At 46.2% G+C, this 27,570-nt stretch overlaps 2 protein-coding genes and 1 long non-coding RNA gene across 8 annotated transcripts in view; 1 reads left to right on the top strand and 2 right to left on the bottom strand.

Moving 5' to 3' along the window:
* The window catches only part of RSKR (ribosomal protein S6 kinase related), a 5,228-nt gene extending 4,374 nt beyond the window's left edge, over window positions 1-854 (bottom strand). For 2 of the 3 annotated variants that reach the window (XM_070482708.1, XM_070482709.1), the window contains exons 1-2: window positions 659-848; window positions 39-287 (exon numbers count right to left, since the gene is read on the bottom strand). In XM_070482708.1, coding sequence (XP_070338809.1) covers window positions 39-287; window positions 659-715 — 306 coding nt within the window. In that variant the 5' untranslated portion in view covers window positions 716-848. Of the gene's footprint in view, window positions 1-38; window positions 288-658 lie in introns of all 3 variants that reach the window. The other variant, XM_014862087.3, reaches the window with a different exon arrangement.
* The window catches only part of LOC123276437 (uncharacterized), a 24,022-nt gene extending 9,372 nt beyond the window's left edge, over window positions 1-14,650 (top strand). Inside the window, exon 4 of the long non-coding RNA XR_006512894.2 lies at window positions 14,419-14,650. This is a non-coding gene — a long non-coding RNA (uncharacterized lncRNA). The remainder of the gene's footprint in view (window positions 1-14,418) is intronic.
* On the bottom strand, window positions 1,361-27,570 carry BLTP2 (bridge-like lipid transfer protein family member 2). 4 transcript variants are annotated; one of them, XM_044746067.2, is made up of 39 exons: window positions 27,352-27,568; window positions 26,412-26,535; window positions 25,605-25,654; window positions 25,159-25,306; window positions 24,861-24,979; window positions 24,567-24,627; window positions 24,183-24,372; window positions 23,485-23,608; window positions 23,198-23,322; window positions 22,876-22,943; window positions 22,615-22,760; window positions 21,813-21,931; window positions 21,539-21,702; window positions 21,123-21,381; window positions 20,418-20,623; window positions 17,285-18,377; window positions 16,677-16,868; window positions 16,333-16,535; window positions 16,067-16,185; window positions 15,725-15,945; window positions 15,215-15,405; window positions 14,982-15,081; window positions 14,642-14,844; window positions 13,485-13,779; window positions 10,905-11,062; window positions 10,417-10,623; window positions 7,114-7,213; window positions 6,701-6,883; window positions 6,213-6,334; window positions 5,562-5,717; window positions 5,357-5,478; window positions 4,607-4,787; window positions 3,879-3,965; window positions 3,570-3,680; window positions 3,295-3,430; window positions 3,060-3,190; window positions 2,776-2,877; window positions 2,357-2,491; window positions 1,361-1,926 (listed from the first exon to the last, which is right to left on the bottom strand). In XM_044746067.2, the coding sequence occupies exons 1-39, from the start codon at window positions 27,417-27,419 to the stop codon at window positions 1,744-1,746; spliced, it is 6,702 nt and encodes a 2,233-aa protein (XP_044602002.1). In that variant the 5' UTR covers window positions 27,420-27,568; the 3' UTR covers window positions 1,361-1,743. The 4 variants fall into 4 exon arrangements, 3 of the variants coding, with proteins under 3 accessions (XP_044602002.1, XP_070338799.1, XP_070338800.1); XM_070482698.1 differs by having other exon boundaries at window positions 3,570-3,676; window positions 3,875-3,965; window positions 27,352-27,567; XR_011493691.1 differs by lacking the exon at window positions 1,361-1,926 and having other exon boundaries at window positions 1,996-2,491; window positions 3,295-3,446; window positions 3,570-3,676; window positions 3,875-3,965; window positions 27,352-27,569.

The raw sequence follows: 27,570 nt of genomic DNA, 5'->3' as shown, positions 1-27,570 counted from the left end.
CAAGACTGAGACCCCTTCCAGGGATTCCATTGACCTACCTTCAGCTGCTGATGCCCCCTAAGGGGCCTAAGGGGAAACTCCGGTAGAAAGAGGTTGATGAACTGAGGCACTGGCCACTCAGACAGAGGCTTCTCTACTAGCCGTGGGGCTGGCTCCACGGGCTCCTGGTGCAGGCACTGATGCCCCCGTAGTCCCCATAGCTCTTCCAGACCTGACCTGCTGGCCCCCACACCTGACCAGAGGCTCTTCCAGCCTTGAACCCAGGCACCCCGAATGTTGTGACCCTGCTGAGAACCAAGGGAGCCACTAAAACTTCTGCCCTTGAGGCATTACAGGTTCTGCCCTATGCAGGCACTCCCTCAACTCTCAACCATAGGGATACATTTTTGAGCACCAGGCAAAATTGCTACTACCCTTGCTTTGGGCCAAGGCCTAGATTTCCTGGACACAATTCAAATCCTCTAGGAACCTTGGACATTTTCCCCACGAGGCATCAAAGATTCAGCCTGTCTCTCTCAGTACGGGTCTGGGATACTTTCAGAGTACAGCCTCCCTGCACCAGCCCCACAGTAGGCATCACTAACATGCTCCTCACCAGTCACTTTCCAGCCCTCAAACCCATTTACCTCACCTAAACAGCCAGAGCCCCACAGCCTACCTTATGAGGAGCAGCCACCCCGGTGTGTTGCCCCTGCCGACAGCTTACTGCTCCCATCCCCAGCCTCTGCCTCCTCTCTCCTTCCACTAAATCTGCTGTCCCAGTTACATAAGCAATTCCTCCCCCTGATGCTGCATTACACGTGAGCCGTGCCTCTCTGCTGTTTATGACTAGAGATGCAAGTGATACAGCCAAACCTCACTCTTATCCCCAAATCCTATACCCCTGGTTAAGAATAGGCTTGTAGCCAGAACTAAAATGTGTGAAGACCTATCAGCATGGGACCAGTGTCACACCAGAGCTGGGAAGTTATCTGTGATATGGCTTCAGGCAGGCGGCTTCAGAGGCCACCCTCATTAAAGTGGCAGCTAGATGATGTGTATCAATGGTTGATGGGGATGGAAGGACACAGACAAGTTGAATCCATGCACTCAACACAATTGGGGGGGGGGAAACAGCACCAAATTTAAAATATATTTTTTCTCTTTAAATCATCTTCTTACCATTCTCCAGAGCATACCCCAAGGGGACCCATGGCCAGCCCTGGCTCCTATTGCCATCTTCCCAAGTGAGCTTGGCACAGATTGGGGAGGGGCTGATTCCCCCCAGAACACTAATACCTTTTTCATACAAGGCAGTGGAATGTGGGACAGAAGATCAGCCCCTCCCCTCAACTTTCTGGCACAGAGGGAGAGCAGTTACACTTAGAAATATATATATATATATTTATATATATGTGTATTTATAAAAATTTATCACACTTGATCAGAACTGTCCCCCCATCCTTTCAGTTGACCCCAAGGGAACCAGATCCTAGCCCTGGGCCCACTCCCTGGGTCTTGCTCTCTTGATGGCTCTCTGGCCCTGGGCCTGCTGATCAGTGCGAGGTAGAACTCTATTATTATCCACCATGCTCTGTAGGGAACAGACCAACTGCTAAAGAGCAATGCCTCTCTCCACAGTACCCTGGGGCTCCTGACCCCCACAAATCCTGATGGATGAAGGGAAGTGCTTCCCACCCAACAAGTCCCTGAGGCCTGAGCCAGAGTCAGATCCTGTACTGCAGCCACTCTTGGATTGCTGGATCACTTGCGCCTGCCAAAGATGGACTTCTTGCCAGGGTTCTTGTTGCCCACACTTAAACCGATGAGGAGCCGGGCTTTCTCCTCCTCTTCCTGCTGTTGCATGTTGAGGTCTGATTTAGTTTCTAGCTTTCCCCGGACCTCAGACCCTGTTGCGGGCTTCAGCCTTAGCTTCTCTTTGATTACCTGACAGATTAGAAAGGAGTAAAAGGGAAGGTAAACATTAGTGGGACAGGCAGAATAAATCACAGTGAACCAAGTCAATAAAGATTTATTAAACTCACATGAAGGTACAATGCGGCAGCTCATATTCTAAAACAACCTCTGCTTTCAAGAAGCTTACAGTCTAATTAGAACCCATTCTAAACCTGAGGTTGTCAGCCCTCAGTTCCCTAAAAATCAACAGTAGTTAACACATGTGAAACACTCAGTAAACATTCAGTTTAATCATCTGAGCAAAGTCATGGAGAGGGCAGAGATAGAAGTTGCTCAAATTTCATTCACCTGCCCCTTCCCAAGGCTGCTTGTTAATATATCCTACAATGAAATGCTCCTGAGCAGAGGATCTGCTTGCCAGCTCCTGCTAACCAAACAGCCATGAACTCTGCCGGGATACCTGGGCAACCAGGGCTCTGCGGCTGTCCCTCTTGACAGCCATTGCAAAGTCTAGCCATGTCCATGTGTTGTTGTGGTACTCCAGACAGGGCAGCACCAGGTTAAGGTCACCCCAGTCCACACTGTTCTTCTCACCCTGCAAGAGAAGGAGGGGGAGTGGAGAGAAAAGAAAAGGGGAAAAATAAATCAGCTGCCATTTTTAGTCCAAGTCTAGTACCTTCCTGCAGCAGCACCCTACAGATACTGATTTCCCCTTACCTCAGTCTGCTAATGGTACCGACTCCTGAAGGGAGCAGAGGGAACAGCAGATTTATCATCCTTAGACTAGCCTCAGAAGCTGGACTGTCTCCCTGTCTTTAATCTCTGATGATCTTATCTCCCTTCCCACCCTGTCCTATAAAGTGCTGAGGAGAAGCATACCTTGTAGCTGACACACAGTGGAACCTGTGGAATCTTTATGTAGATGAAGGAGTTGTTCATGGCAGCTCGCTCTTTCATCTTGTCAATATCATCAACAGGGTGCTAGGAAAGGCAGCAAAGGAGTTATGAGCCCCTGAAACAATCAGAAGAAACTTAGGACCCCAAACATCTCTACCTCCTTTCACCCCTGGAGCAGACTCAAAGGAAACAGAAGAAATCCAGCCAAGCCAAACAGAGTACCCCAGGACGCTCCCATTTTTTATCATCAGGGGCATGTCTGGTACCTCTGGTGCTTTGCGAAATGACCTTCTGACCCCAGAACTCCGATTCAAGCCCTGTGCCACACCCTTCCCAGGGCCCAGTGGTGCTGCATCATCTGTTGGAATCAGCTGTCGAGGCTTCACCACTGGTATTCCTATGAAAAAGCAAGCACACCAGCTCTTGTCCTCTTTCTGAAGCTTCTGCTGTCTCTGGGGCTGCTACCCCAGTCTTCTGGAGGTCCACCATAAAAGTTCTCACCAGTAGTCACCAGTTTGGACTTATCTTCTTCATCACCAACCTCATCATCTTCCACACTTCGGCCAGGAAAGAAAAAGCCCATTATTCTATGGAAGAACTGGTGTGTCAGCTGGATGGTGAGAGGCACCACATTTACCTAAAGAGGAAAAAGGCTGAAGAAGCAATTAAGCTCAGACATCATCCCTCAGTTTACCTAGCCCTAACATAGCATAATATAACACACAGATAGCTTTTGACTGCCCTTTGTTGCTGTCCCCAGAGGAGTGTTTACTAACCTCAAAGTGCTCCTTAACAGAGATACCCCCAACAGGGGGCCGGACTTTGCTGAAGAGGCGGAGAGCTAGCTGTCGCCCAGACTGGCAGGAGCTCTGGGGCCGCAGGACTACCTGTAGGATAGAGTGATAAATCAACCCACAAATCCTCTGTGCACTGAGAGAAGGAGCAATGATCTTGTTAAGCTGGGCAAGCTTTCACCATCTCATCACCACACTGTTTCCCATACTACGTTTATGTGGAAGGACCATTACAAATGCCCTGTGCTAAGAAGCATATGAATGGTCTAGGAATGGGGAAATAAGACTTGCCTTATAGACAGCATTGGGGAGAAGGTTGTTCATAGTGAACCAGCCCAACTCGAGAAGATGTTCTGCTGTGTCATCAGACTTATTCACCTATAAAGACAGATTCCCCCCACACCCAATCCACTATAATAAGCCTTTCTCAGGAGTTTGCTAGAGAATTGCTACATATCCTGTTTGTTGTCAGGTTCTCCATATGCCTAATCCCAACCTTTGATATGTCTTTCAGTCTCATACAGTCAATGCACCCTCTAATCCAGTGTTTCGCATGGGTGCTACTAGCCAGGGCACTAAATGCCAGTAGTACTTCCCAGTCACTGTGACATTCAGAAATGGCTTCATTATTTTCCAAAACATCCCTGGGGGGATAAAGAATAATGTCCTCTCCTCCATGCCACAGCTAACTGCAAGAAAGCTGAATGCCAGTATAGAATTAATGGTTCTATTCCAAGTTGGACTTGGAAGAATACTTCCCTCTGTGCCACATTTCTAGGGAAAATCTTATTCAATGAGGAAGCATTTGATCAATCTATATCTTATTATTTAATATTACAGGCAGATGTGTCTAAGGGAACTCTACTCATGTTTCTTTCATCATTAATAACTTTAATACCATGATTAATAATCATATAATAATTAGCCCCTTTTTGTTTCTCTCTTTTTGTGAGTCAGACTCCTGAGATAGGTCAATGCCTCTCAATACAGCTGCCTTTGTGTGACTATATACCCGATACCTTGCTGTAGAGGAACCGCTGCAGCTCCAGTTCAGCAATTCCAAGCTGTCCATCTTCCTCTGTCAGGCACCATCGTGCTTGAGCAAAGTAGAACTCGGTACGACGGACCACACTCACATCTTCTTGCTGCTTTCGCAGCTCCATCTTGTTGGCCTGCTGCAATTGGAAATCCTTAAAACACCTATAAATGGACAGGAAGGCCAAAGCCATTAAGGGCAATAGCATTCAGGCTGTGGGTGGGGCAGAATGCTCAAGAATGATGCAGGAGGTAAACCCAGAGATGGACCTATTCTGGAACAGGTAGTCCCTAAATTTTGTTCCTGGATTCATTGCTCCTCACACCCTGGGCCATGGGAGCAAAAATTCCATCTTTTAGTTCTACAGCTTCTTAATAAAGTAATCTCTTTCCACTAATAACCCCTATGATAGTATCTGCAATTGTGTTCCTTACTGATCAAGATATTTTCAGTTCAGATGCACAGTATCAAGGCCACTAAAGTGATCTTTCCCAACTACCTGTTTTCCTCCTTTCCCAGGAGGTACTCTATTGAGGATCCAAAAGAAGGGCTCTCCTGTTCTCAACCTCTTGGCTAAGTCCAAGACGACTCATTCCAGAAGAGGTGCCTGAATCTACTATATCAGCCTTTGATAATGCACACTAGACCTAAAGACCATCAGTAAACAGGCAAGGAAGAGAAATCAACTCCAGCTAGGGCACTTGAAAAGGGCAGGGAAAGAACGCTGTGGCACCTGATGAGGATATTAAGCTCTTCACTTTCCAACTGTAGGTTGGCCTTCTCCTGGTTTAGCTGCAACTGAAGCTTTTGGTTCAGGTCAAGCAGGTTCTCATTCTTGCTGTCATCCTGCAAAGACTAGGGAGCCAGGACAGGAGAAACTTAAGAGATCTCCCTCATCCTAGGAGACCTCCCTATCCTCAGACTACCCAGGTGACTACCTTCATGATAGAATACATCTGCTTTTCCAGCTGCCGTATCTGGGCCACGTGCTGCCGCACAGCCTCCTGCAGATGTAATATGCTGCTACGCTGCTCCTCAGGATTGCTAGAGATCTCAAGCTGGAACCTGACCCGCTGCTTCTTCTCACTATGCTCCTAAAGGAATGGAAAAGGAAATGAACAAAAATTTTTAGTAGACAAGTCTTGTAACAAAGTGAAATAGAGAAAGGAACAAGAAATGGGGATCTGTTCTGGAAAAGTCACCTTTATCTGTCACTGTTAGTAGCAAGATTAAGGGGTAGGCCAATGCGGAAGATCTGGCAATGTATATTTGACAATAAGCCAGTCCCATAGGATAGGCAGAGAAGTGGAAGTGGGGAGTAGTTACTGTTTTTAAAGGTATTTAAGTGGCTGGGGAGAGAAGTGACCAAGAAAAATAATCTAGTAAACAAGTTCTACAGTCTCAGGGACACTCAGACCTTTCCTAGACAAGAGAAATTTCAACTGCCGCTGATGACTAACGAGAGGATATACTAACCACAAGGCCTTTTTTCAGTTTTAAGCATGGCTTTTCTTACTGGACCCAAATAAAGCACAAAGTCTGGAGGTTCCTGTGAGGCTAACTGGCATTCCATAAAGGCCCATCTTCACCTTTCGCTTGGGTTCTACGTGGAGCAGCAAGTTGTTGACGATGTCCAGGATCATGGCATACTGAGCCGGGTTGGTGGAGATTTCTAGCTCATGATGGATGAGGGTGAAGGTATCCACAGCCCCTAGGTAATTGTTTGCAACTAAATAAGAGGCTCAAGTTTCTCTCTAAATATCTATCCCATCTCCTAACCCATATTGGAACCACTCCTGTTAGTTAACCCCATAGAAAGGGCTCGGTGAGAGATGCTCATAGGTATAAACATGTTTGCTCATTTCAACATCAAACAATACCCCTTCATCCCAGTTCCCTCCAAGAGTACAGATTATTCTCTCATAGCAGAACTTATAAAATGTAGAGCAAAGTGTAATGTTAATGCCCAATGCACAGTGGGGATCTTAATTACACTACTGCCTCAAAACCACTAAGGAAATAACTACTTTCATAAGTTCCCTAGTCCCCTCCTAAAAGCTTTTCAAGCCCTGAATACCTTCCTGCTTCTTTAGGAGATCTTCCTTTTCCTGGTTCTCATGAACCTCAGGTGGCTTAATCTGAGTTGCCAGCTCAGGATCAATGTCATGGCTGTAACTAATATAGTACATTCGGCAGTTGCAACGTGAAATGATTCGCTGGACTTGCTGGGCTTGCTGAGCCTCAGCTGGCTGGTTCCAATCTGGGAAGAGGTGGGGAAAAAATAAGAAAAAGATTCTCAATAGAGGTATTGTGAGAGCCTCCCAGCTTCATGTGATGTCTAGGAAACTCCAGACACTTGCTTTCAACCTAGCCTAACAAAAAATGGTCTTACTCCAGCATATACTGATCTTAAGGGTAGGTAAGGAAATGAGGCCCCTTTGGGATACACATCTGCTCCTAAACATATGAGGGGAAGATGGGAGAGCTGACCTGTGGTAGTGGTAACCATGCCTCCCACTGCCTGCCCGCTCTCCATCAGCTCCTGCACAGAGTCCAGACTACGCTGCCGGTGCTCCTCAATATTCTTCACCTGCAGACAGAGATATAGGCACCTTTATCTCCTAGGGGATCAGTAGCTTTCCCTGGCCAACTGGGTCACAGGTCTCCATGATGCAATTAGTTTGACTTACTGTCTAGATTTCCAGTGCCTGGAATAGCTTGCAGGATCTCCCACAGTAGAGGACATATGTGTCTCTCACTCCTGGCCCAAACCACCCAAATTCTCCAAACCCAACTGACTTGCATGCACATTTGCCAGGCTTGCAGACCTCAGGCCAGAATAATAACTTAAGTTAAAATCAAATCATGTCCCCACCTCACACCCATTAGGATGGCTACTGTCAAAAAAAATAGGAAATAAGTGTTGGCAAGGATGTACAAGAATTGGAACCCTTGTGCACCATTGGTGAGAATGTAAAATGGTACAGTCACTGGGGAAAACAGTATGGCAGTTCCCCAAAAAATTAAAAGTAGGGGCTGGCCCCATGGCCAAGTGGTTAAGTTTGCATGCTCTGCTTCAGTGGCCTGGGGATCACTGGTTTGGATCCTGGGCACAGAGCTATGCACCACTCAACAAGCCATGCTGTGGCAGCATCCCACATAGAGGAACTGGAATGATCTACAACTAGGATATACAACTATGTACTGGGGCTTTGGGGAGGGGAAAAAAAAAAAGAGGAAGATCAGCAATGGATGTTAGCTCAGGGCCAATCTTCCTCACCAAAAAAAAAGAGAGAGAGATTATATGATCCAGCAATTCCACTTCTGGGTATACACCCAAATAAGTGAAAGCAGGGTCTAGAAGAAATATTTGACATCCATATTCATAACAGCACTATTTACAATAGCTAAAATGTGGAAGAAACCCAAGTGTCCATCAATGGATGAATGGATAAGCAATATGTGGTATATACATATGATGTAATATTATTCAGCCTTAAAAAGGAAGGAAATTCTGACACATGCTACAACATGGATGAATCCTGAGGACATTATACTAAGTGAAATAAACCAGTCACAAAAATATATATATATATTGTATGATTCTACTTACATGAGGTACTTTAGAGCAGTCAGAATTACATAGAGAAAGTAGAATGGTGGCTGCCAGATACTGGGGGGCAAAGGGGGTGGGGAGTTATTGTTTAATGGGTATAGAGTTTCAGTTTTACAAGATGAAAAGAGTTATGGAGATGGATGGTGGTAATGGCTACGTAACATTATGAATGTATTTAATACCAATGAACTATACACTTAAAAATGGCTAAGATGATAAATTTTATGTTATCTGTATTTTACCACAATACAAAAAATTAGAAAAAAAATCAAATCATGTCATGGGCAAAAATTTCATCAAAACCAGTGACTTTCCCACCCACTTTGGTATTCATGTGTTTGTGTTCTTGCTGTTTTCTGTCTTCAGACAGACAACCACTCTGATGCTGCTGCCATAGAGGAAAGGGACTCTCTCTGCCAAACTGAAGTCAAAGCGAATAATAGAATGAGTAATATGGAAAACCATAAGCAGATCTGCCAAGTCACAAAAAAATTCATATAGGAAAGGCAAGATCAAAGTCCCTCCCACCTAAGCCAAGGACATTCCACCCTAATACTAATATCACAGCCTGAGAAAAAGAAGAGTTCACTTTCAAAAGCAGCCATGCCTAAAAGAAGCAGAGTCCCAGAAAATGCCAGATAGGGAGATTCTGCATATCATATCCGGCCCACCTCTACATGAGTAGTTAACACTTTCTCTGCCTACCTCCTGAGACTACTGGTAAAGGGCACTGCTTACCTGAACCACAGCTCTAATATATCAGCATGACCTATGATATTACCAATAACCTGACCTGTATTTGGCTTGACATCTTATATAATTACACTTCAGGTTTCCTGGATTGAGCCCTAAATTTGTTGGAATAAAAAGCACCAGCCAGGGAGAAGGGGAGAGGGATTAGCTTCATCCCCCTTGAGTAGAATGGCAAATGAAGTTATCACACTGGTCCTTATCAGATGTAGCTGGATCCAGTAACTCATTTGGGTGTACCATGCCCAGCACAATGTGGACACTTAACACCTGTTAAATAAGTAATGACAATACAAAATATTGGCTAGGTATATCTTATAACCATTAGATCTCCCAATAATTTTGATGATATTATATCCTAGAAATTACAGTGCAAATTCAGTTTTACCAAGAAGCTGAAAAGAATATTTACAGCCTAGTCCCTGCCAACTGTTCACAGTCTCAGTAACAAAAACATTATCTTGACACATACTTAGACCTCCCCAGACATACTGATTTTTAAAAATGATGACTACTTTCCATCTGAATGAAACTTTATATTTTTCAAAGTACATTCTCATTTGATCCTTTCAACACTCTTGTGAGGGTGAAGAATTAACTCCATCTTACAACTAAAGGTGACTTGCCCAAGGGCTCATGGCTACTATAGTGGCAAAGCTGGCATTAGAACTCACATAACATGACTCCCAGACAAGCAGTCTTACTATGCAACCTTACTGCCTTGCTGAAACTACCAATCAGTCATCTTCATAAGAGAGATCAGAGAAAGGGCAGATAGAGAGCCTATCTAAAATTCTCAGGGGTCGGTGCCATGGCCGAGTGGTTAAGTTTGCGCACTCTGCTTCAGCAGCCCAGGGTTTCACTGGTTTGGATCCTGGGCGTGGACCTAGCACCGCTCATCAAGCCATGCTGAGGCGGCGTCCCACATAGCTCAACTAGAAGGGGCTACGACCAGAATATACATCTATGTACTGGGGGCCTTTGGAGGGAAGAAGAAGAAGAAAAAAAAAGATTAGCAACAGATGTTAACTCAGGGCCAATCTTTAAAAAATTAAAATAAAATAAAATTCTCAGCCTATTTACTGCCTGTTTTCAGGCTGCCTGCTGATAAGCGTGATCTTATTAATGGGGGTCAGCAATCTTTTCAAAAGCAAAAGTTCCAACCCATTTTATTCTAGTGCTGGGAAATGAGAATTTTCCTTGCAATGAAATAGTATAACATGAGATTAAAATATATATATATTATGTGCTCACAGACACAGACCAGGGACTGCCTACAATTCCTACATTCAAGATGTTACCAATCTCATTATTCTACTAAGCTGGTAGCAACAGGTACTGTCAAGAATCTTGCAGGCATTCTGGTGGAAGGGGCCAACTATGGAAAACTTGGGATATACTAGGCCTTCCCACCTCTACTGACTAACCTCTAACCAGAGCTGTCGGCCATCCTGCTCGGTGGGGCTGCTTTCAGTGGTGGCAAAGTACTGCATGCCATCCAATAGGCAAGTCCAGGATGTCTTTTGCTTCAATGTGTCACCATACCAGGCTGGATGGTGTTGGCACTGCAGCAGCTGGGCTTTGGCAGCTGACACAATGACACAGCCTTCTGTCTCCGCTCCACGAAGAACCATCTATGTCAGAGACAGAAGCAGAGTCACAGCACCAGGGCCACCATGGAAGATAGGAAAGTTAGTGAGAGGATTGTACCAATGATTGCAGCTGGGTCTAATTCTGGTTTACTGAGGTGAACCCTACTGGCTTTTAGACATGTAAGTGTTTATCCTTGCTACCTGCTGGAAGGAATAATTTTTTGGAGCTCTATCTACCCATTCTCATTTAGAGGTGGGGGAAAGTGAACACATATGATTATGATCTAGCCCAAAGTTGGGGTGCTCTGGTAAAGAGAAGGTACCTGGCAGTTGACCAACTCAATAAGGCAGTTTCGGTTATATATATCATCCGTCTGGCAAGCAGCAATACCACACAACTGGTCACTCACACCTGACTCCTCTTCCGTGAACACTACAAACCTATCTGTCTCTTCAATCAGCTTCTGCAACATGTAGGCACCTGGCAAGAGAAACAGGAAGTGAGGAGAAGTCTCAGTCTTAAACAAACAGAGAACACATCTGGGGCCAAACTAATCTTCCTTCAATTTCTCTGGCTAGGTTAGGGCTACAATGTATTCTCCTCAACCTGCAACTCCAACCCACCCTACCCTACCCCTTGACCCCTGAGGGCAAAGTAAGGTTTCATTTCATTTCCCCCTCAATTTTAATAAAGTAACAGATCCCCAAGAGAAACTTAGAAATGCTGCATAAGTAGTAGCATTTATTTTCTCTTAGGCAAGTCACCTCTGGAATGCTCTAGGATCTTTTTTACTCATTTTGTTCCTTTTATTTTCATTTCATATTATTTTAGCCACTCTTTTTGATCACTCCTTTCCACAGGAAACCACTCCCTTGCTACTGCATTCTCCTAGCTCTCCTGCTTCCTTTCATTATGCCTCTAGATCCTTTTCCTTCTCCCAGGTTTTAGAAGTATCTCCTAAGGTCTATCCCTTCTCTTTCTTACTCTTTCTTCTAATGAGTTTGTCTAACAGAGTTATGGTTAAAGCATGGTCTCCAGAATTAGACTAGCCTGCCTGTGTTCAAGATCCTATGTCTGCCAGTTACTTGACTGTGACCTTCAGCAGCTTGCTTTAACCTCTCTGTGTCTCAGTTTCCTTGTCTGTAAAATAACAGAAACTACTCATGAGGTTGTTGAGAAAATTTAATGGAATAATATATAAAAGTATTTCAAAGAGTACCTACCACACAGTAAGCAACTATTATCTCCTTGGCATTAACTCTTAGCTCTATGCTGAAACTCCCAAGTCTCTAACTCTAGCCCTAAGCTTTTAGACCCTCATTTCCAGCTGTTTGTTAGACATTACCTAGATGTACTACTTGCACTACAAACTCAGTATGTCCAAATCAACAACCCTATACCTCCCTAAACCTGTTTAGCCTCTGGCCCTCCTATTTCTGATATTATTGTTACCATCATGCCAGTCACCAGCCTCAAAGCCTCAGTCATTATCACTTTCTTCCTGTTTTAACTCCTTCCAATCAGCTGCCAAACCTCTTATATGCACAATAACATTTCTCTCCATCCCCTCATCTCCATTCCCACTGCCTCTACCTAGTTCAAGCCCTCATTGCCTCTTGTTGAGAAACCATAATAGTTTCCTAATTTGTCTTCCCACCTCCAGTTTCTTCCTCTCCAGTACTCCTCTGCACCACTGCCAGATTTATCTTCCTCTGAGTAAAATGCTAATGATGACACACTCCTCTTCCAAAACCTTCAGTAGATCACCACTGTCTACTGAATAAGGACCGAAAACTCCTTAGCCTTGTATTATAAGGCCTTTGATGATCTACCTCCAGCTTTTCTTTCTAGCATCTTCTCTTACTCCTCTCCTTTAGCTACTCTCTATGCCAAACAAAACAGACTGTTCACTCTCCTTTGAACATACTTGAGCTTTACCAACTCCATTCCTATTCAGGATATTCCCTGTGCCTTGAATGCCCCTCCCTCCCTATTTCCACATGTTCAAACCATACTAAGCCTTCAAGGTTCAGCTCAAAGGCTACTTCTTCAATAAAACCTTCCCTGATGACACTCCCTCCTTCACTCCAGTCAAGAACAACTCCTATATTCTTTAATTTCTCTCTTGTGGCATTTATCACTTTTCACCTTGTTCTTAAACTCACCATGAACTTGCAGTCCTCCATACTTGTTATTCTCTCTCCCTAAAATGCCCTCTCCTCTTTCCTTACCCATCGCATCTCAGTTATCATCTTCTCTGTGAGGCCTTTCTAGACTTCTTACGATGATTTAAATACTTCTGTCTTGAACATTCTTACAAAGCATTTTCATAATGAAATAATAATTTACATGTTTATCTACTGGTTTCTGAGTTTACCCTCATCTTCGTATCCCTAATGTCTAGGGTCATTTCTGGTACATTATAAACCCTCAATAAAGCTAAAATGAATCTGTGAATGAATGATTGAGTGAATGAATGAACTAATCTCAGCTTATCCAGAGATGATAAACTTGTTGAGCCAAGTAGAATGTCATGCATTCTATATCCCTCACTTTACCCAGCACAGTGCTTTGTGCCTATTAAGTACTCAATAAATATTTGTTCACTGAACAAATTAATTCAACAAAATACAAAACAATCTCTAATCCTTTGCTTCTTTTCCTTATGCATCCTGTTTTGGCTCAATCACTCCTTAATCCTCCCTCTGGTCACAGGACCAGAACCTTTAAGGCCCCATAGCATTGCTATGTAAGACTTAAGTGGTCTACTATGGGAAAATCATGGTTTCATCCCTATACCTACATGGAGCTAGCCATGATTTAGTCCTTCTCAAACTCCTGTCAAAGCCCACGTCGATATTCTAAACCTAACCCTATGGAATCTCATCTCATTCCAGCTTACCTCCTGATGACCCCTTATCAGGCTGTCCACTAAAGCTGGGAGTGCTGACAGGAGGTGGGGCTGGGGCACTGGTCAGGATACTCTGCTTTGGCTTTTTGGCTGGCATCTGGGGATCAATCTTTAACCCCTTCAGGGCCTCAGTAGAGAGATTACGTTTGAGTACAGCTGCCTTTTTGTAGCCATCATATAAACCAAAGGCAATGTCTCGATTGGTGGTCGTCCAGGAAGCCCGTAAATCTACCAAGTGCAGCTGGTGTGTGTGAAAGGCAGGATCCCCGACCCGAGTAGAGAGCTCCTAGGAAACAGGAAAAGAACCTCAGGGCAGCATGGAAATTCCCACCATTCCTCCTGGGCCATAAATGCAGAGAGAAGAAAACAAGCCTATTGAATAAGAAACCTGTTCTGGGGGAGACAAGAAAACGCTGGAGAAGGAAAAACTAAGTGGTCTTAGTGTGTGCATTTGATTACACTCTGACTATACCCACTGTATTTTAAATGACTCAGAATTACAACTTAAAATAACTTCCTTAATTGGGGGAAAAAAACACCAAATAAGGTTCTAGGAAAAAAGTTTTACTCTATTTCCTGAAGGGCAAGAGACTATCTTTAGAAAGAAAGAAAAGAAATTTTGAAAAAGAGGAATGCTGATACAAGTGAGTGCATCATAAACTAATGACATACATGCTTGGAATATAATTAGGAATGTTACCAGGAACTTAGCCTGAAACCTACTACTATGGACTGAATTGTGTCCCCCCCAATTCCTATGTTGAGGCCATATTCCACAATGTGATGGTATTTGGAGATGGGGCCTTTAACGAGGTAATTACGTTTTGATGAGGTCAAGAGGGTGAGGCCCTCATGAGGGAATTAGTGTACTCCTAAGAAGAGACACCAGAGAGCTTACTCTCTCTCTCTTTTCCCACCATGTAAGGACACAGAGAAAAGGCCGCCATCTACCAGCCAGGAAGAGAGCCCTCACCAGAACCTGACAATGCTGGCACCCTGATCTTAAACTTCCCAGCCTCCAGAACTGTGAGAAAGAAATTTCTGTTGTTTAAGCCACCCAGTCTGTGGTATTTTGTTATGGTAGCATGAGCAAACTAAGACATCCACTGATAGAAATGAGATAATAAAGAGACTGTGTCAGGCAGTACCTCCTCAGCCATGCGACTGCTGTGCCGTTGGTAGGTGAGGGACGACAGGCTCAGTAGGTGGGTCTTTGTTACCAAAGGATCAAGGCAGTGATCAGCATTCTCTTCAGTGGGCGAGGCCATCAAGTGAACAGTCACCTGACTTAAGTCACTAACCATCTGGGTCACACTCCAGTCAGAGATGAGGCGCCGCATTACTGTGCCCGCTGAGAAAAGGAGGCATTCAGAGTCCATGCAGACCAGTACAGAAGAATAGTATGGGACAGAAAGAGAGGAAGGGAAAGGAACTGAGGAGAAAAGGACAAAGAATAGGCCAGGAGAAATGAAGGGAGTCTGACCTTACCTTGAGGTATAAGCCGCTGAGTTCCCCGAGTAAAGACATGGCCCTGACTGCACTCAATCTGGATGCCCCGTTGCTGGGCGAATGAGGCCCAATAATGCACCTGGCAACAAGACAGTATAACAATGAATGAAGGATGGCATGAGAAAGACAGATGGAGACCTAATAAGAGAAGACAAGAAAACTAGGGAAGGGGAACAGAACTGAAGATGTCAGCAGGGTCATCAGAGCCTGACCTGCAACTGGGGAAAGAGTGCAGTATAGGAAAGCTGCTTGTAGTGCTGGCCAAGTTTCTTCTTGCTGGGTTTCAGGTTATTGAAGAGCTTTCCCCTGCAGATAGGCCTTGTGACACTAGTCCAAGTTGCCCAAAAGTTTTGCATCCAGCGCAGGGTACTACTATATAGCAGAATTCGGGGCTGGGATATTGCTGCAAAGGAAAGGATAAACATTTCCTACCTGTAGTTAAAACATAGAGATGAAACTAAATCCTTCCCTAGCTTCAGGTTTTAGAGGTTTAAAAACCCAAACAGTACTCAGCCTCACACTCAAAGGAGAGGGGTCCAACACCCTCTCCTTTCAAAGATCCAAGCTCTTTGCTTTCACTAACCCTCTCCAAAAAAAAGGTCTAACCCAAGTCTTCCTTTGCCCTTTCCCTATCCCTTCCCCAGAGGGTCAAGCTGAAGTCCTCAGTGTCTAAGCCCATCCTCCCAGTCCTTCCTCCCCCTTGCCCCAAACCCAAGCCTCACTCCCGCTGTGCTGAGTCAGATCCATCTTGATGGAGAGATTGAGGTTCTCAGAGCGGAAGGCCCGGTAGGAGTCATGGAGCTGGCCCAATGGCACCTCAGGCAGGAATTCTGGGGCCCGCAGAGTGACACCATGGTGATCATAGGGGTTCCCATGGCATAGCCACTGCAGATCCAGTGTCATGCAGAGGTCAGGCAGGTGAAGGAAGCAGCAGTCGTCATACCTGCCTCACAAGAGAGCCCCAGGGCTCAGTGCCCTGGTTACTTGCAGCCCCTCGGCTTTTCCCCTCTCCTTCCACCCTGAGTCCCTCACCCTGTTAAGGTCCCACCCATCAATCCACTCACTTAGAGGCTGTTCTCACGTTGACATCCAAGTCACCCTTGAACACAAACTGACCCGGTTTCCAATGAAAAGACAAGTGGCTCCACTCCCAGTGCATATTTTCAGTTGTGTTGTATGGATCCTGTAACCACCCACAAGAACTTGGTGAGATATGGATAAGAGTATCACCCTCATCTTCCAAATCAGTACATTTCTTTCTTCCCCTATGTGCTGTACAAGCCCCAGCCATACCACCCTAATAAGAAAACAACTCCTCTAGGCACCTCACCTCAGTAGCCAGCTGGTGCAGGTTTGCCTGTTCAATGTCCATATGCCAGTCCCCATGGAACAGAAGACGGCTCTTGTCCCACCAGGGCAAGGGTGGGCTGGGGTCAGCTGAGGGCTTGGTCAAGAGGTCCACAGATTGGCCAATCAGTGTCCAGGCTGGATCCCAGCATGGGCCCCACACCACTGTGTACTGGAAGATTTCCGCTGGGGTAGATAGGCAAAGGGTACACCTTGTTACACAACTTCATCCCTCTTCTTCCTTCACTCCAGAAGGGCCTCAGCTCATCTCCCACCCCAGCCATCACAAACATGTCTTAGCCAAACCAACTGCCCTCCTCTACTCACAGTGGAAGTCGTGGTAGAACTTGAGTGGGGGCATGTTCCTCTCTACTGCCACGTTACCCCATGGAAGCCCCAAATGCAGGATTTGACGCCGACGGGAACAAGGCTGACCGCTCTGCTCGGTGCCCACAAGTCTACCCATCAGCCGCCAGTCATGGATCTCAAACAGGTACCGGGGATAGTCTCTTATCCGAACTGTGATTATAGGGAGGATACACACTGGCTATTCAAGGGTCTATCTCAGCACTCTCAGGCATTCTTCTCCCTGCCACTATTTTTACCCATCTGTTTCACAAAGTCAGTGAGAGAATAAGAAGGAGCAGTTGGCAGCAAAGCTGAAAAGGGGCATGGAGACACTGAGCAGATGGTGAGGGGACTAACACTGAGATCCAAGTGTTAGTTGTGTTAGCTGTCCCTTTATATTAGCCAAGCAGTTTCAGTATGAAATTCAGGAACAGAAAAACGGGAAGAGGAGCCTACCCATCCCACTCTACCCATCCAAAAACAGCCACACTTCCCGATATAACCAAGCTCCTCTGTGATCACTCCAAGAGCTCCCTGGATCTCTGAGGACAAACACCAGGCCCTGCAAATAAGGAAGTACTACTTACCCAGAAACGTCTTGACACTGCACTTAAGCATACGACACCAGTGAATGACAAGATCTACTCCCTCAGCAGGAAAAGGACTCCCTGGATCAAGCTCTCGAACCTGCTCTACCACACGTTCAGGCCCGTGGAAAGAGGCATCTGCCAGAGCCACCAGCTCTAGTCCTACCAGGCTCCAAGTGAGCAGTGCCCGGCGCATGGGTGTGTTGCCATAGAGACGACGGGAGCGCTGGATGTAGATTTCAATGTTTTTGTGTTCCAGAGAGGCATAGAGCTCCTCAATTTTGCGGGCTGGCAGTAACTCCCCATGTTGCTTCCGAAGGGCAGCCACTTTGGCATCCAGCAGCTGCAGCCTTTTGGCACTCTCCTTACTTTCATCCTTCATCAGTTCATAGTTATCACGAAGTTTTACCTCAAAAATGTCATCCAGGAAAACCCATGAGAAGTGCTGAACCTTCAAGAGTAGATCAGGTGGGAGTGGGGCAAGGCTTGGAGAGGCCTGAGCACGAGTTCCTTGATGCAGCCCCTTCAGCCATTTCTGAACTCCCACAGCCTCATCCAGAGTTCGAGAGAAATCATACTGATAAGGGAACTCCACTGACAGTGAGCCCAGAGAGAGGAGCCAAACACGGTTCCGGAGGGTCTGCAGCACAGGGAAGGGGTTCCGATGGAGGATCATCTCCTCCAGTTCAGGTAACAGCTGCAACTCTACCTCCTTGAAGTTGAAGATACTGTTGCCATCAAAGCCAGCAGCCAGCTCTGGGCAGTAAGCCTGCAGTGAACCCCCGTGCCGGCTCAAAGACACACTCTCAGCAGCCAAGGTAATGAACTTGTCCTCAGCTACAAAAGCTGTCAGCTTGGCTGTGCTCACCTCTAGTGCCAGGTTCAGCAGCCGCTTTGGGGGAGATGGCTCAGGGAGACGGCCTTCTGGCTCAGAAGTGGTCCCTGGAGTCTCTAGTGCAAGGGGTGGAACAGTCTTGGGAAACAGAGTGGCTCTTAGTAGGTCTCGACACTGCAAGGTGGCCAGGATGTGCTGGTACAGGTACATGTGATCTGGGGGGCTCCAGAGTAAGGTCAGCCCTGTACCACACTGAACCTTTAAAAAACAAGAGAAAAGGATCTATCAGTTACTACAACCCAGAACAGGAGAGATGGCAGGGATTTTTATACATGCACACCTGGCTCAAGAACCGTCTCCACCCAGAAGTCTTTCCTGAGTAACCATATTAATTGCCCCCTTTCCTTATTCCCCTCAGCACCAATATGCTGAGCTAACAGTTCTTACTTATCTTACACTTAAGAGCACTTACACTTTTTAAGTTTTCCTCAACTGGATTCTGAATTGAGAGCAGAGGCCATATGTTTTAATTTGGCATCTACAATAATACTTCCAAAGTATACAGCATGTGCTCAATAAACCATTTGGCTTTGTTTCTGCTCATAAGTTCTGTCTATAGCAGCCACACTCTGTATAATAACCACTGCAACAATCAATTTGAAAATGTTGCACACATTGATTGCATCTTGACTTAATTCTCTTTTTTGCTTTTATTTTTTTTGAGGAAGATTAGCCCTGAGCTAACATTGGCTGCCAGTCCTCCTCTTTTTGCTGAGGAAGACTGGGGCTTAGCTAACATCCGTGCCCATCTTCCTCTATTTTATATGTGGGACGCCTGCCACAGCATGGCTTGCCAAGCGGTGCTATGTCTGCACACGGGATCCCAACCAGCAAACCCCAGGCCGCCGATGTGGAGCATGCGAACTTGACTGCTGTGCCACCAGGCCGGCCCCTTGACTTAATTCTTAAGAAGTATAAAAAGTTCTGACCACAAGTCCATACAGCAATTGACTTATGTGAAAGTATGCCTCAAAGAAGGGAGTAGAGGGGCCGGCCCGGTGGCGCGGCAGTTAAGTTCGCACGTTCTGCTTCTCGGTGGCCCAGGGTTTGCTGGTTCAGATCCAGGGTGCAGACATGGCACTGCTTGGCATGCCATGCTGTGGTAGGCGTCCCACATGTGGAGTAGAGGAAGATGGGCATGGATGTTGGCTCAGGGCCAGGCTTCCTCAGCAAAAAAGGAGGAGGACTGGCAGTAGTTAGCTCAGGGCTAATCTTCCTCAAAAAAAAAATTAAGAAATAAAAATATAAATAAAGAAATAAAATTAAATTGGTTATAAAAAAAAAGAGAAGGGAGTAGTGTTTGTCAGCTTGAAAAACAAAGTCAGTTCCGAATAGCTAAGCAGACAGGGAAAATTTAAATTCGAGGACAGAAAAATTCATTTGAGTTTCAGCCTCTGAAAAGGAAACTCTTAAGCTTCCAAAGGAAGTTGAAGTCTAACAAACAGGAAGATATCCTACTCTCCTCCTAAGAGGGTCCCATGTCCATTTGCTACCCTGAGATGGAAAGCCTCTGAAAACTTGCCAGTGCCTCCATCTTCAGATCCCTTCTAGCCTTTTGATGAGCTGAGTGCTTCAGCAAAATGACATCAGATCACGATCTTTAACAAGCCCCTTATTTTTCAGTGATATGCACTGAAACATTAACAGTTGAAATTACACGTCTGGTATCTGCTTTAAAATAATCCCAGAGGGGCCAGCCCCGCGCGCTTTGCTTCAGCAGCCCAGGGTTCAACAGTTCAGATCCTGGGCGCAGACCTAGGACCGCTCATCAAGCCATGCTGTGGCAGCATCCCACATAGAAGAACTAGAATGACCTACAACTAGATATACAACAATGTACTGGGGCTTTGAGGAGAATAAGAAAAAAAGAGGAAGACTGGCAACAGATGTTAGCTCAGGGCCAATCTTCCTCACCAAAAAGCATATCAAAAAAATTAATCCCAGAGTGAGAGGCAGGGGTGATTGGTGGGAATACAACTGAAACAAGTTGGTCATAAACTGGTAATTATTGAGGCTGGGTATGGATACATGAAAGTTCATATGTTCTTTCTAGTTTTGTATATATTTTAAATTCCGTAATAAAACTAAGTTAAAAATGCACAGAACAAGCCAGGAAAAAAAGAATACCAGGTATCATATTTCTCACAGATGAGTTTCACAACACAACTCAAAAGACTGGGAAATGCTCTAAGCATAGGGAAAAACCAGTCTGACTCTACCTCCCGATAGAAGCATTACCTCTAGAGAGCGGATGCTGCTGTGATAGGTGATGGAGAGCATGGAGAGGCTGAGCACTGGAGTGGGGATATCAGGAGCCTTGCAACAGGGCTGCATCTTCTCTGTGACTGACTTCACCAGTGCAAGCACAAGTCCCTGAATACCCACAGTGGAGGTTTCAGCACTTCCCAGAACAGTCAGTGTGTCCAGTCGGACCTCTGAAGCACCTAAGATCCAGAAGCCATGTCAGCCTTGGTTTTCAGCTCTCACATGGCAACTTCAGTCCTCAGTCTCCTTTCTTATTTCCTTCACTCTATTTTATTCCTCACACCTCCATAAGTTCATTCCTCGTGTTTTAGGGAAATTTTTCCTTTCCCCTCTTAACCTACCAGATCTGGCAAGGCCAAAAAAGTTCCCTAACTCCTAAAAATTGCCCAGAGATGTATCAGTTACTCTTTGGAACTAAACACAGAAAGAAATTTTAAAAACTACATGCATCTCATTCTCTTGATCTGACATCAACCTGTCTTTTTTTACGCATCTTAATACTTACCTCTTATAAGCCCTTAAGAAATAGCTATGCAAGACCTTCCAACATCTCATGCCTCTAATTTGGAAAATTTTCAGATAATCAGTTTCATTAAATGAGAAGGAGCTGACTGAACCAGCATAACAAGCTTAGGTTACAAAGTACCCACTTCAGTAGAGACTCCCCGTCTCACTTACCAACCAGGGCAGAAAGGGTAAACAAGTTCATGTCCTCCACTTTCAAGTCCACCTTCCACAGTAACGACACAGATTCCCCCAAAGAAGACTCCCTAGAGACAGCTGACTTCCCAGATTGTGGGCCCATCAAGAATAAGATCCGAGAGAGACACTTGGCACAGGTGTCTGATGCTTCTACCTGCAGCCCTCGGATGGTACAATCAAGAAAGAGGGTATCTGACTGGGTGCTGGACAGCCCCAGAGGCTGGTTATAGCTACCCTAGAAAAGAAGCAAAGGAACCCCATTAGGAGCACACAGACACATAGTTCTGTAACGCCCTGATGTATCACCTGCTGCCAAAAAGGTGCTCAGTGCTCTCAAGCATGGCAGGATGAAGAAACTGCATGGGCCCCTGCTCACCAAAGTTCCCACTTACCTGTAGTGTGAAGGAGTCCAGGACAAGCGCCTCACCCCAAACATGCATATTAGGTGGGTGGGGTGCCCGCTGAATGTGGGAGTCACTGCCCACCCGCCAGCAGAGGTGGTCCACAGTTAGGACGCCCCGCTGATGGATACTTTGTGGCCTCAGGTGCTGGTAATCTAAACAAAGAAGGTGAGAGAGAGGAGTTCTATGGAGCACTGTAGCCACCAATTGGGCCCAGCTCCACTAATGGACAGATTCTTGTTCCTTTTCCATTCCCGAGTCTTACCTAGACAGATGGAATTGAATCCCAAGGCAAAGGGCGGTGTATCTCCAAGCTGAATGGAAATGTTGACATTGGAGATGGACGTGCTAAAGATGATGGGAGCCAGGATTTGGGGGAAAGTTCTACATAGGGACAAGATATCACTGTTTGATAAGGAAAGAACTGCAGCTTCCTATAACGAAATAGATTCTTGAAGCTCTCAAAAGTCAGAGTGAGTCTTGCTGTGATTCTTAGAATGGGATGCAACTAGAAAATAAAAGACTGAACTCATCAGTTCACTGCAACTCCCAATGGTAATCTGTAGGAATGCCAGAAAGATATTAGGTTGAACCATATGAAATTGCCATTTCATAGGTCAAATACGGTGAACATCAGCATATCATATGATTCAACCCAATACAACAAGGTGCATCCTTCCAAACTGTTAACCTTAAGTTCTCTGTGACACAATGCAAGCCCTATACAAAGAGAGATATGGCACTGCTGATATGACCTGTCACCTTATAATCTAAGGCAGACAAGGTATTGTTTATCATTTAAGTTCAGTTCAACAAACATTTATTTTGTATAATAAGGCACTGTGCTGGGCAGTGAGGACATAAAAACAAAGAGGATATCATCATATTGTCAAAAGAGTCTAGTCTAATGGAGAAGGTATATAAAATAGGAGTGCTACTGAGTCAAGGCTACTGAAACTGAGATTTAGGAAGATTAAATATATGTTTAACATAAGATCTCACTTTAAACCAAAAGAATCCTAGAGAATCTACCTGATAAGATGGTGGCTGAAAAACACTATACTGACCTTTTTTCCCTTTGTTTAAAAACAGATGAACTAGAAGCTTGGGTCTCCAGTGCTACCATGTGCAGCCAGTGAGAGAATTCCTGGTGCCGGTAATGAATAATACAAGTGTTCAGAACCAGGGAGGCTGAGAGGTCAATGGTGGTCACCTGGAAATGAGAACAACAGAACTGTGGGCTTGGGTTTTATTTCATTAGCTCATAATGCAACGATGTAGGGAGAGAGCAGAGAAAGGAATGATTCTTGGTAGCACAGTCATCATACCTGCACACTGGCCTTGAGGGAGTTGAGGCAGACAATGCGCTGACGGCTCTGAGACAGCAACAATCCATCTGTAAGGGCAGAGGGCAGATCAGAGGAGAACACTGGGAGGGCAAAAGGTAAAACTAGGAGAGGGTCAGAGGCAGGCAAGGAAATGAACAGACTCTCACTAACACTCATGAGTTGAGGCTACCTTCTCTCAGTATGTTCCCTCCTCCCCCTCCCCAGGTACACTGATATTAACTTAAGAAGATCATGTGGAGCATGGGGAAAAAGAGTCTGGTCATCCCATTGTCTCTCAGTACCAGTATACCCCCCCTTGAACCTTTCAGGACGAGTTCAGTGCTCATCTGTGCCATATCAGAATTTGCTGTGAAGCTTCGAAGGGGCAGCTGATCCTCATCACGGTGGTACAGGAAATGCAGCAACTTCAGCGTCCAATTCAGGTGCCTGGACCAGACACAGACATTGGCTCAGAAATACATGGAATGTTATTCTTACTCCCTTTCTTTCCACAGACAAGCTCAGTGCAGCTACTAGGCTGGTTATGGAGACTCAAGCATATGGGTCCAACTCTCACTCTCCGCCCTTCTGTGACAGGAGAGATCTCACCTCTTTTGACTATTCATGGACAGCACCACACTTGTGACCTCCATCTTCACTTGGACCTGGTCTGGCAGCTGCTGAAGGAGGTATAGGCCAGGGAGAGTTGGCTCAGCCAAGTTCTCTGTCTCCTCTGAAAACATGAATGAATAATACAAGAGCCATCAATCCTCAACAATCTCAAGTATCCCAAAATGCTGTCTCGTCTTTGGCCAAATCCTCCCACATAAAGTAGGCTAAGCAAATGCCCAATTTTAGGCCATAAGGCAAATATCCCAGAGATCCAGGTACCTGCTGTACTTCCTTCCCCAGAGTCTAAAAAATGGTATGGGGAGCAGGTCAGTATAATGGAGAGAATATAGAGTTTAGAGCCAAATAATTTAAACTCCATTTTTACTACTAACTAGCTATGTGACCTCAGTCAAAATACCTATCTCATCTTCCTAGGCTTCAGTTTCCTCATTTGTGAAACGCCAAGAATTTAGTGAGAGGAAACATAAAACACATAGTACAAGTCTAATTCATGATAAATACCCACTAAATGTTACTTCTTTCACTTACCACAAGCAAATACCCTATCTCCTCTAGCTATCCTCAGGGGCAAAGGCCATGGTGATTAACAAATCATACCTAAATGAGCATTGAGACTATTATTTTTTTCTACCCAAGAAGAGGGCAACCAGGAAGCTCACTGACTGGGGCTTTACCTGAACAGGGAATAGGCTTGGGTGCCAGGTTTGAGCCCTGGCGCAGCAGCTGACTATGGAAGAGGCCCTCATGCAGTTCAGCATGGAGTGTCCACACATCCACAGTGACCGCCTTCAGTTGCCAACTGTTGATGCCCACCTCTAGACACAGCTTCAGGGCCAGTGAGAGCTCTGCTAGGCAGGTGTCCTCCTGCAGGGAGAATAAGCCTCTAAGATGTGAATGTGTGCAGGGAGTTTGGGAGTTTGGGGTCAAAATGCAATGGTCTGGAAAACTACCTTGAGGGAACCCCATAAGGACACAGAATCTACAATGTAACTCCTAAGCTCCTTCGTATCTTATGCCCAGAAAGAAACAAGACATCTGAATGACCATGGCATACTCACCAACTGGCCACTCTTTAGAACTTTGCTGTTGATCTGACTTAGGCTCACCTCACATTTTAGCCTGGGAAAGGAAAAAATTAAGAGCACTTGGCCCCTTTCCTCGCCATTTACTTTCAATCAAGCTTTGTTGGCCGGAAGGGACACGGCAAGCAGTAGTGCCTAATCTTACCTTTCCCTCAAATTGCCCAGAATGAGACCTTGACAGCTTGATAGGAAGGCCCTGACATCCACCCACCCTAAAACAACTATAAGGCACGAACGGGACTACTAGACCCTCTTCTACCCAGTGTTTACCTTTTCCCATCACTATCCAAAAGAAAGCTGCTTTCTCTGATCTGAATATGCCACAAAGACTCAGAAGTAGCCACCTTGAGAACCATGATGTTTATAGAGTCTACGTGAATGGAGAATAGCTGGAAGGAAGAAGCAAAGATGAACAATAATTAACATCAAGGCACAGCCCTTCCTTTCCAGTGGAGAAAGAGTAAGAGGGAGCTCTTAGTATTACACCCCCAAAATATTAGAAAAATCCACCCATGACTCCAAAGCCAGCCATCCCTAGTACAGTCCAGGAAAGTGGGAGTAGTATCACCTGGCAGAAGATCTTCAATAACGATGGGCTAAAGGACAGCTCCTTTTGATGCGCCCCAGCACTCTGGGAGAATGGGGCAAAAAGGCCAGAAACCTTCTGTAGGTCCGTTCTAATACGCACTTCTCCAAAGCACAATGCCACATAGTGCCTGCCCAGAAAAGAAACCTTATTGCCACCGGGTCCACCCCTTCCATAACAGCATCATTCCCTCCCTCACATTCACTCTCCTATCCTCCCTAGAAATGTAGCTCAAATATCATAGAGGATTGTCTCATACTAGTTATCCATATCTGTCTCACAAGATAATAGCTTCCAGGCTACCAGGAGACATCAGCAAGAACCCACTTCCCTCCTTGGGCTGTGAGGCCTCTGTAGAAGAATCTCATTTTACAAACCCCAATCCCAAAATACTCCCCAAGGGAAGAGTGAGGATATAAGGTACTCACGGCAGATCATGGCTAAGGAGTTTGCTGGAAATCCACAGGCTATCAATTTCCTAAAACAGTGTGGGAGAAAGCTTTGTATACTAGCTGCTAGGTAAGCCTTGAGCAGCTTGACAAACCAGAAAAGGTTCTAAGAAAAGGAGAAAGTGCTGTAGCCCTTCCACCAAATATTCTCCATTCCATTTCCACCAGCTTCTCTCCCCAGCACTATATCCTGCTCCTCACGATGACATTAGTCACTTAGTATTTCTCTTTTATGAATATGTTGCCCTGTTTCCCCTCTTAAATTAGAAGAGTAAGATCTTCTATTTCCTGTTATCTTAGTCCTGTACTTTACTTCTGTATCTTTCTTACATGCCCTGGACACTCTGTGCCTTACAAGCTTTTTTGACGGGAGGAAGATTGGCCTTGAGCTAACATCTGTTGCCAATCCTCTTTTTGCTTGAGGAAGATTGTCGCTGAGCTAACATCTGTGCCAGCCTTTCTCTATTTTTCATACGTGTGACACCACCACAGCATGACTCGAGGAGCAGTGTGTAGGTCCATGCCTGGGATCCGAACCCGCAGACCCCAGGCCACTGAAGCAGAGCCCACCAAACTTAACCACTATGCCACCGGGCTAGCCCTGCAAGCATTTTTAACTGAACAACTTGCATCAATCCCAGTGTTCCCAAACTAATCTAAGATCATCTTGGCAAAGAGGTGGGTTAACTAGGAAAGCCACGCAGAATTTTAAAAAAAGGAAATCCAAAGTTGAAATTCAGCTGGATCAACCCCACACACATACCTAAGGAATTCCCCAGGACTCACCACTGTTTGCTGGTGCTGCTGAAACTTAAGACTAACATTCTGGATCCAAAAAAAGGAGCCAATCTTTAGCTCTGCCTGCAGCTTCCGCTGACACCACTTGGTGGCCAACCGGACCACAAGCCACCTGCAGAAAAATCCCTGTAAGTTCAAAGGATCCTCTCCCAATTATAGCTTCCCATGCCCCTTGCAGATCCTAGAAAGCCTTGCAAAAGGTGACGTGCTGAAGCTGGATCTTCTGGGCAACTCTTCTGTCTCATAAAACACCACTCTGTCACATACATTCACCACAGCGATCAGGACCCTAACCCCGGAGTGTCCCCTACACTCAGATGAAATCAAACTGAACACCACCTCAAATCTTTGGGAACCCCAAAGGTAGAGAGAAGAGACCCCAACAGGAGTCGAAGTACAGGCAGCCGTGTCAGATGTCCATCACACATTCCCCAAAGGCTCTCTGTCGCCTCGCTCGAGATCGGCGTCCGCGAGAGGCACTGTGGGTCACACCCAGCCAGCTCAACGCCTCTCGGCTGGACAGCCAGACCTGTTCCGGCTTCCCAGGGCGAGGCTGCAGGTGCCCTTCGCGCTCGGTGAAGGGGACACTCCGGGGCGCGTGGAGGGGAAAGAGACACCACCGAGTCGGACCCTCTCCTCATACACACCTATTTAGCTCCCAGCCTCAGCATTTCCTCAGGCCTCGCCCACTTCCTCAATCCCCCCGCGCCCCACCCCGACTCCCAGTTCCGCTGCGCCCGCTCCAGCCGAACGCCCCCGCTCGACCCCTCCCCGCGGCGCGCGCCCCCCTCCTCGGCCCCTCCCCCGCCACCGCCCGCGCACCTCCCCCTGCAGCGCCCTCCCCCTCCCGCGCGCCTCTGTCCCGCGCGCGCCCCCTCCTCAGTCTCCCTCCCTCCCCTCCCCCCGGCCCCGGCCGGGATCCCCTCACCGGCCTAGGAAGAGGGCGCTGAGCGCAACCAGCAGCAAGGCCAACACCGCGGAGAAGAACAGGGGCATTCCGGCCCCGGCCCGGCCTCGCTCCGGCCCCCGCCCTGCCGGGGCCCCCTCCCGCCCGCTGCCCGCTGCCCGCTGCCCGCTGCCCGCTCCCTGCTTCCCGCTGCGCTGCCGCGGGCCGACCAGCCGCGCGCGCAGGGACAGCGCTGGGCGA

This window comes from Equus asinus, chromosome 13 (assembly GCF_041296235.1).
Source record: "Equus asinus isolate D_3611 breed Donkey chromosome 13, EquAss-T2T_v2, whole genome shotgun sequence".
NCBI lineage: Eukaryota > Metazoa > Chordata > Mammalia > Perissodactyla > Equidae > Equus > Equus asinus.
This window is presented reverse-complemented; position numbering and strand designations above follow the sequence as displayed.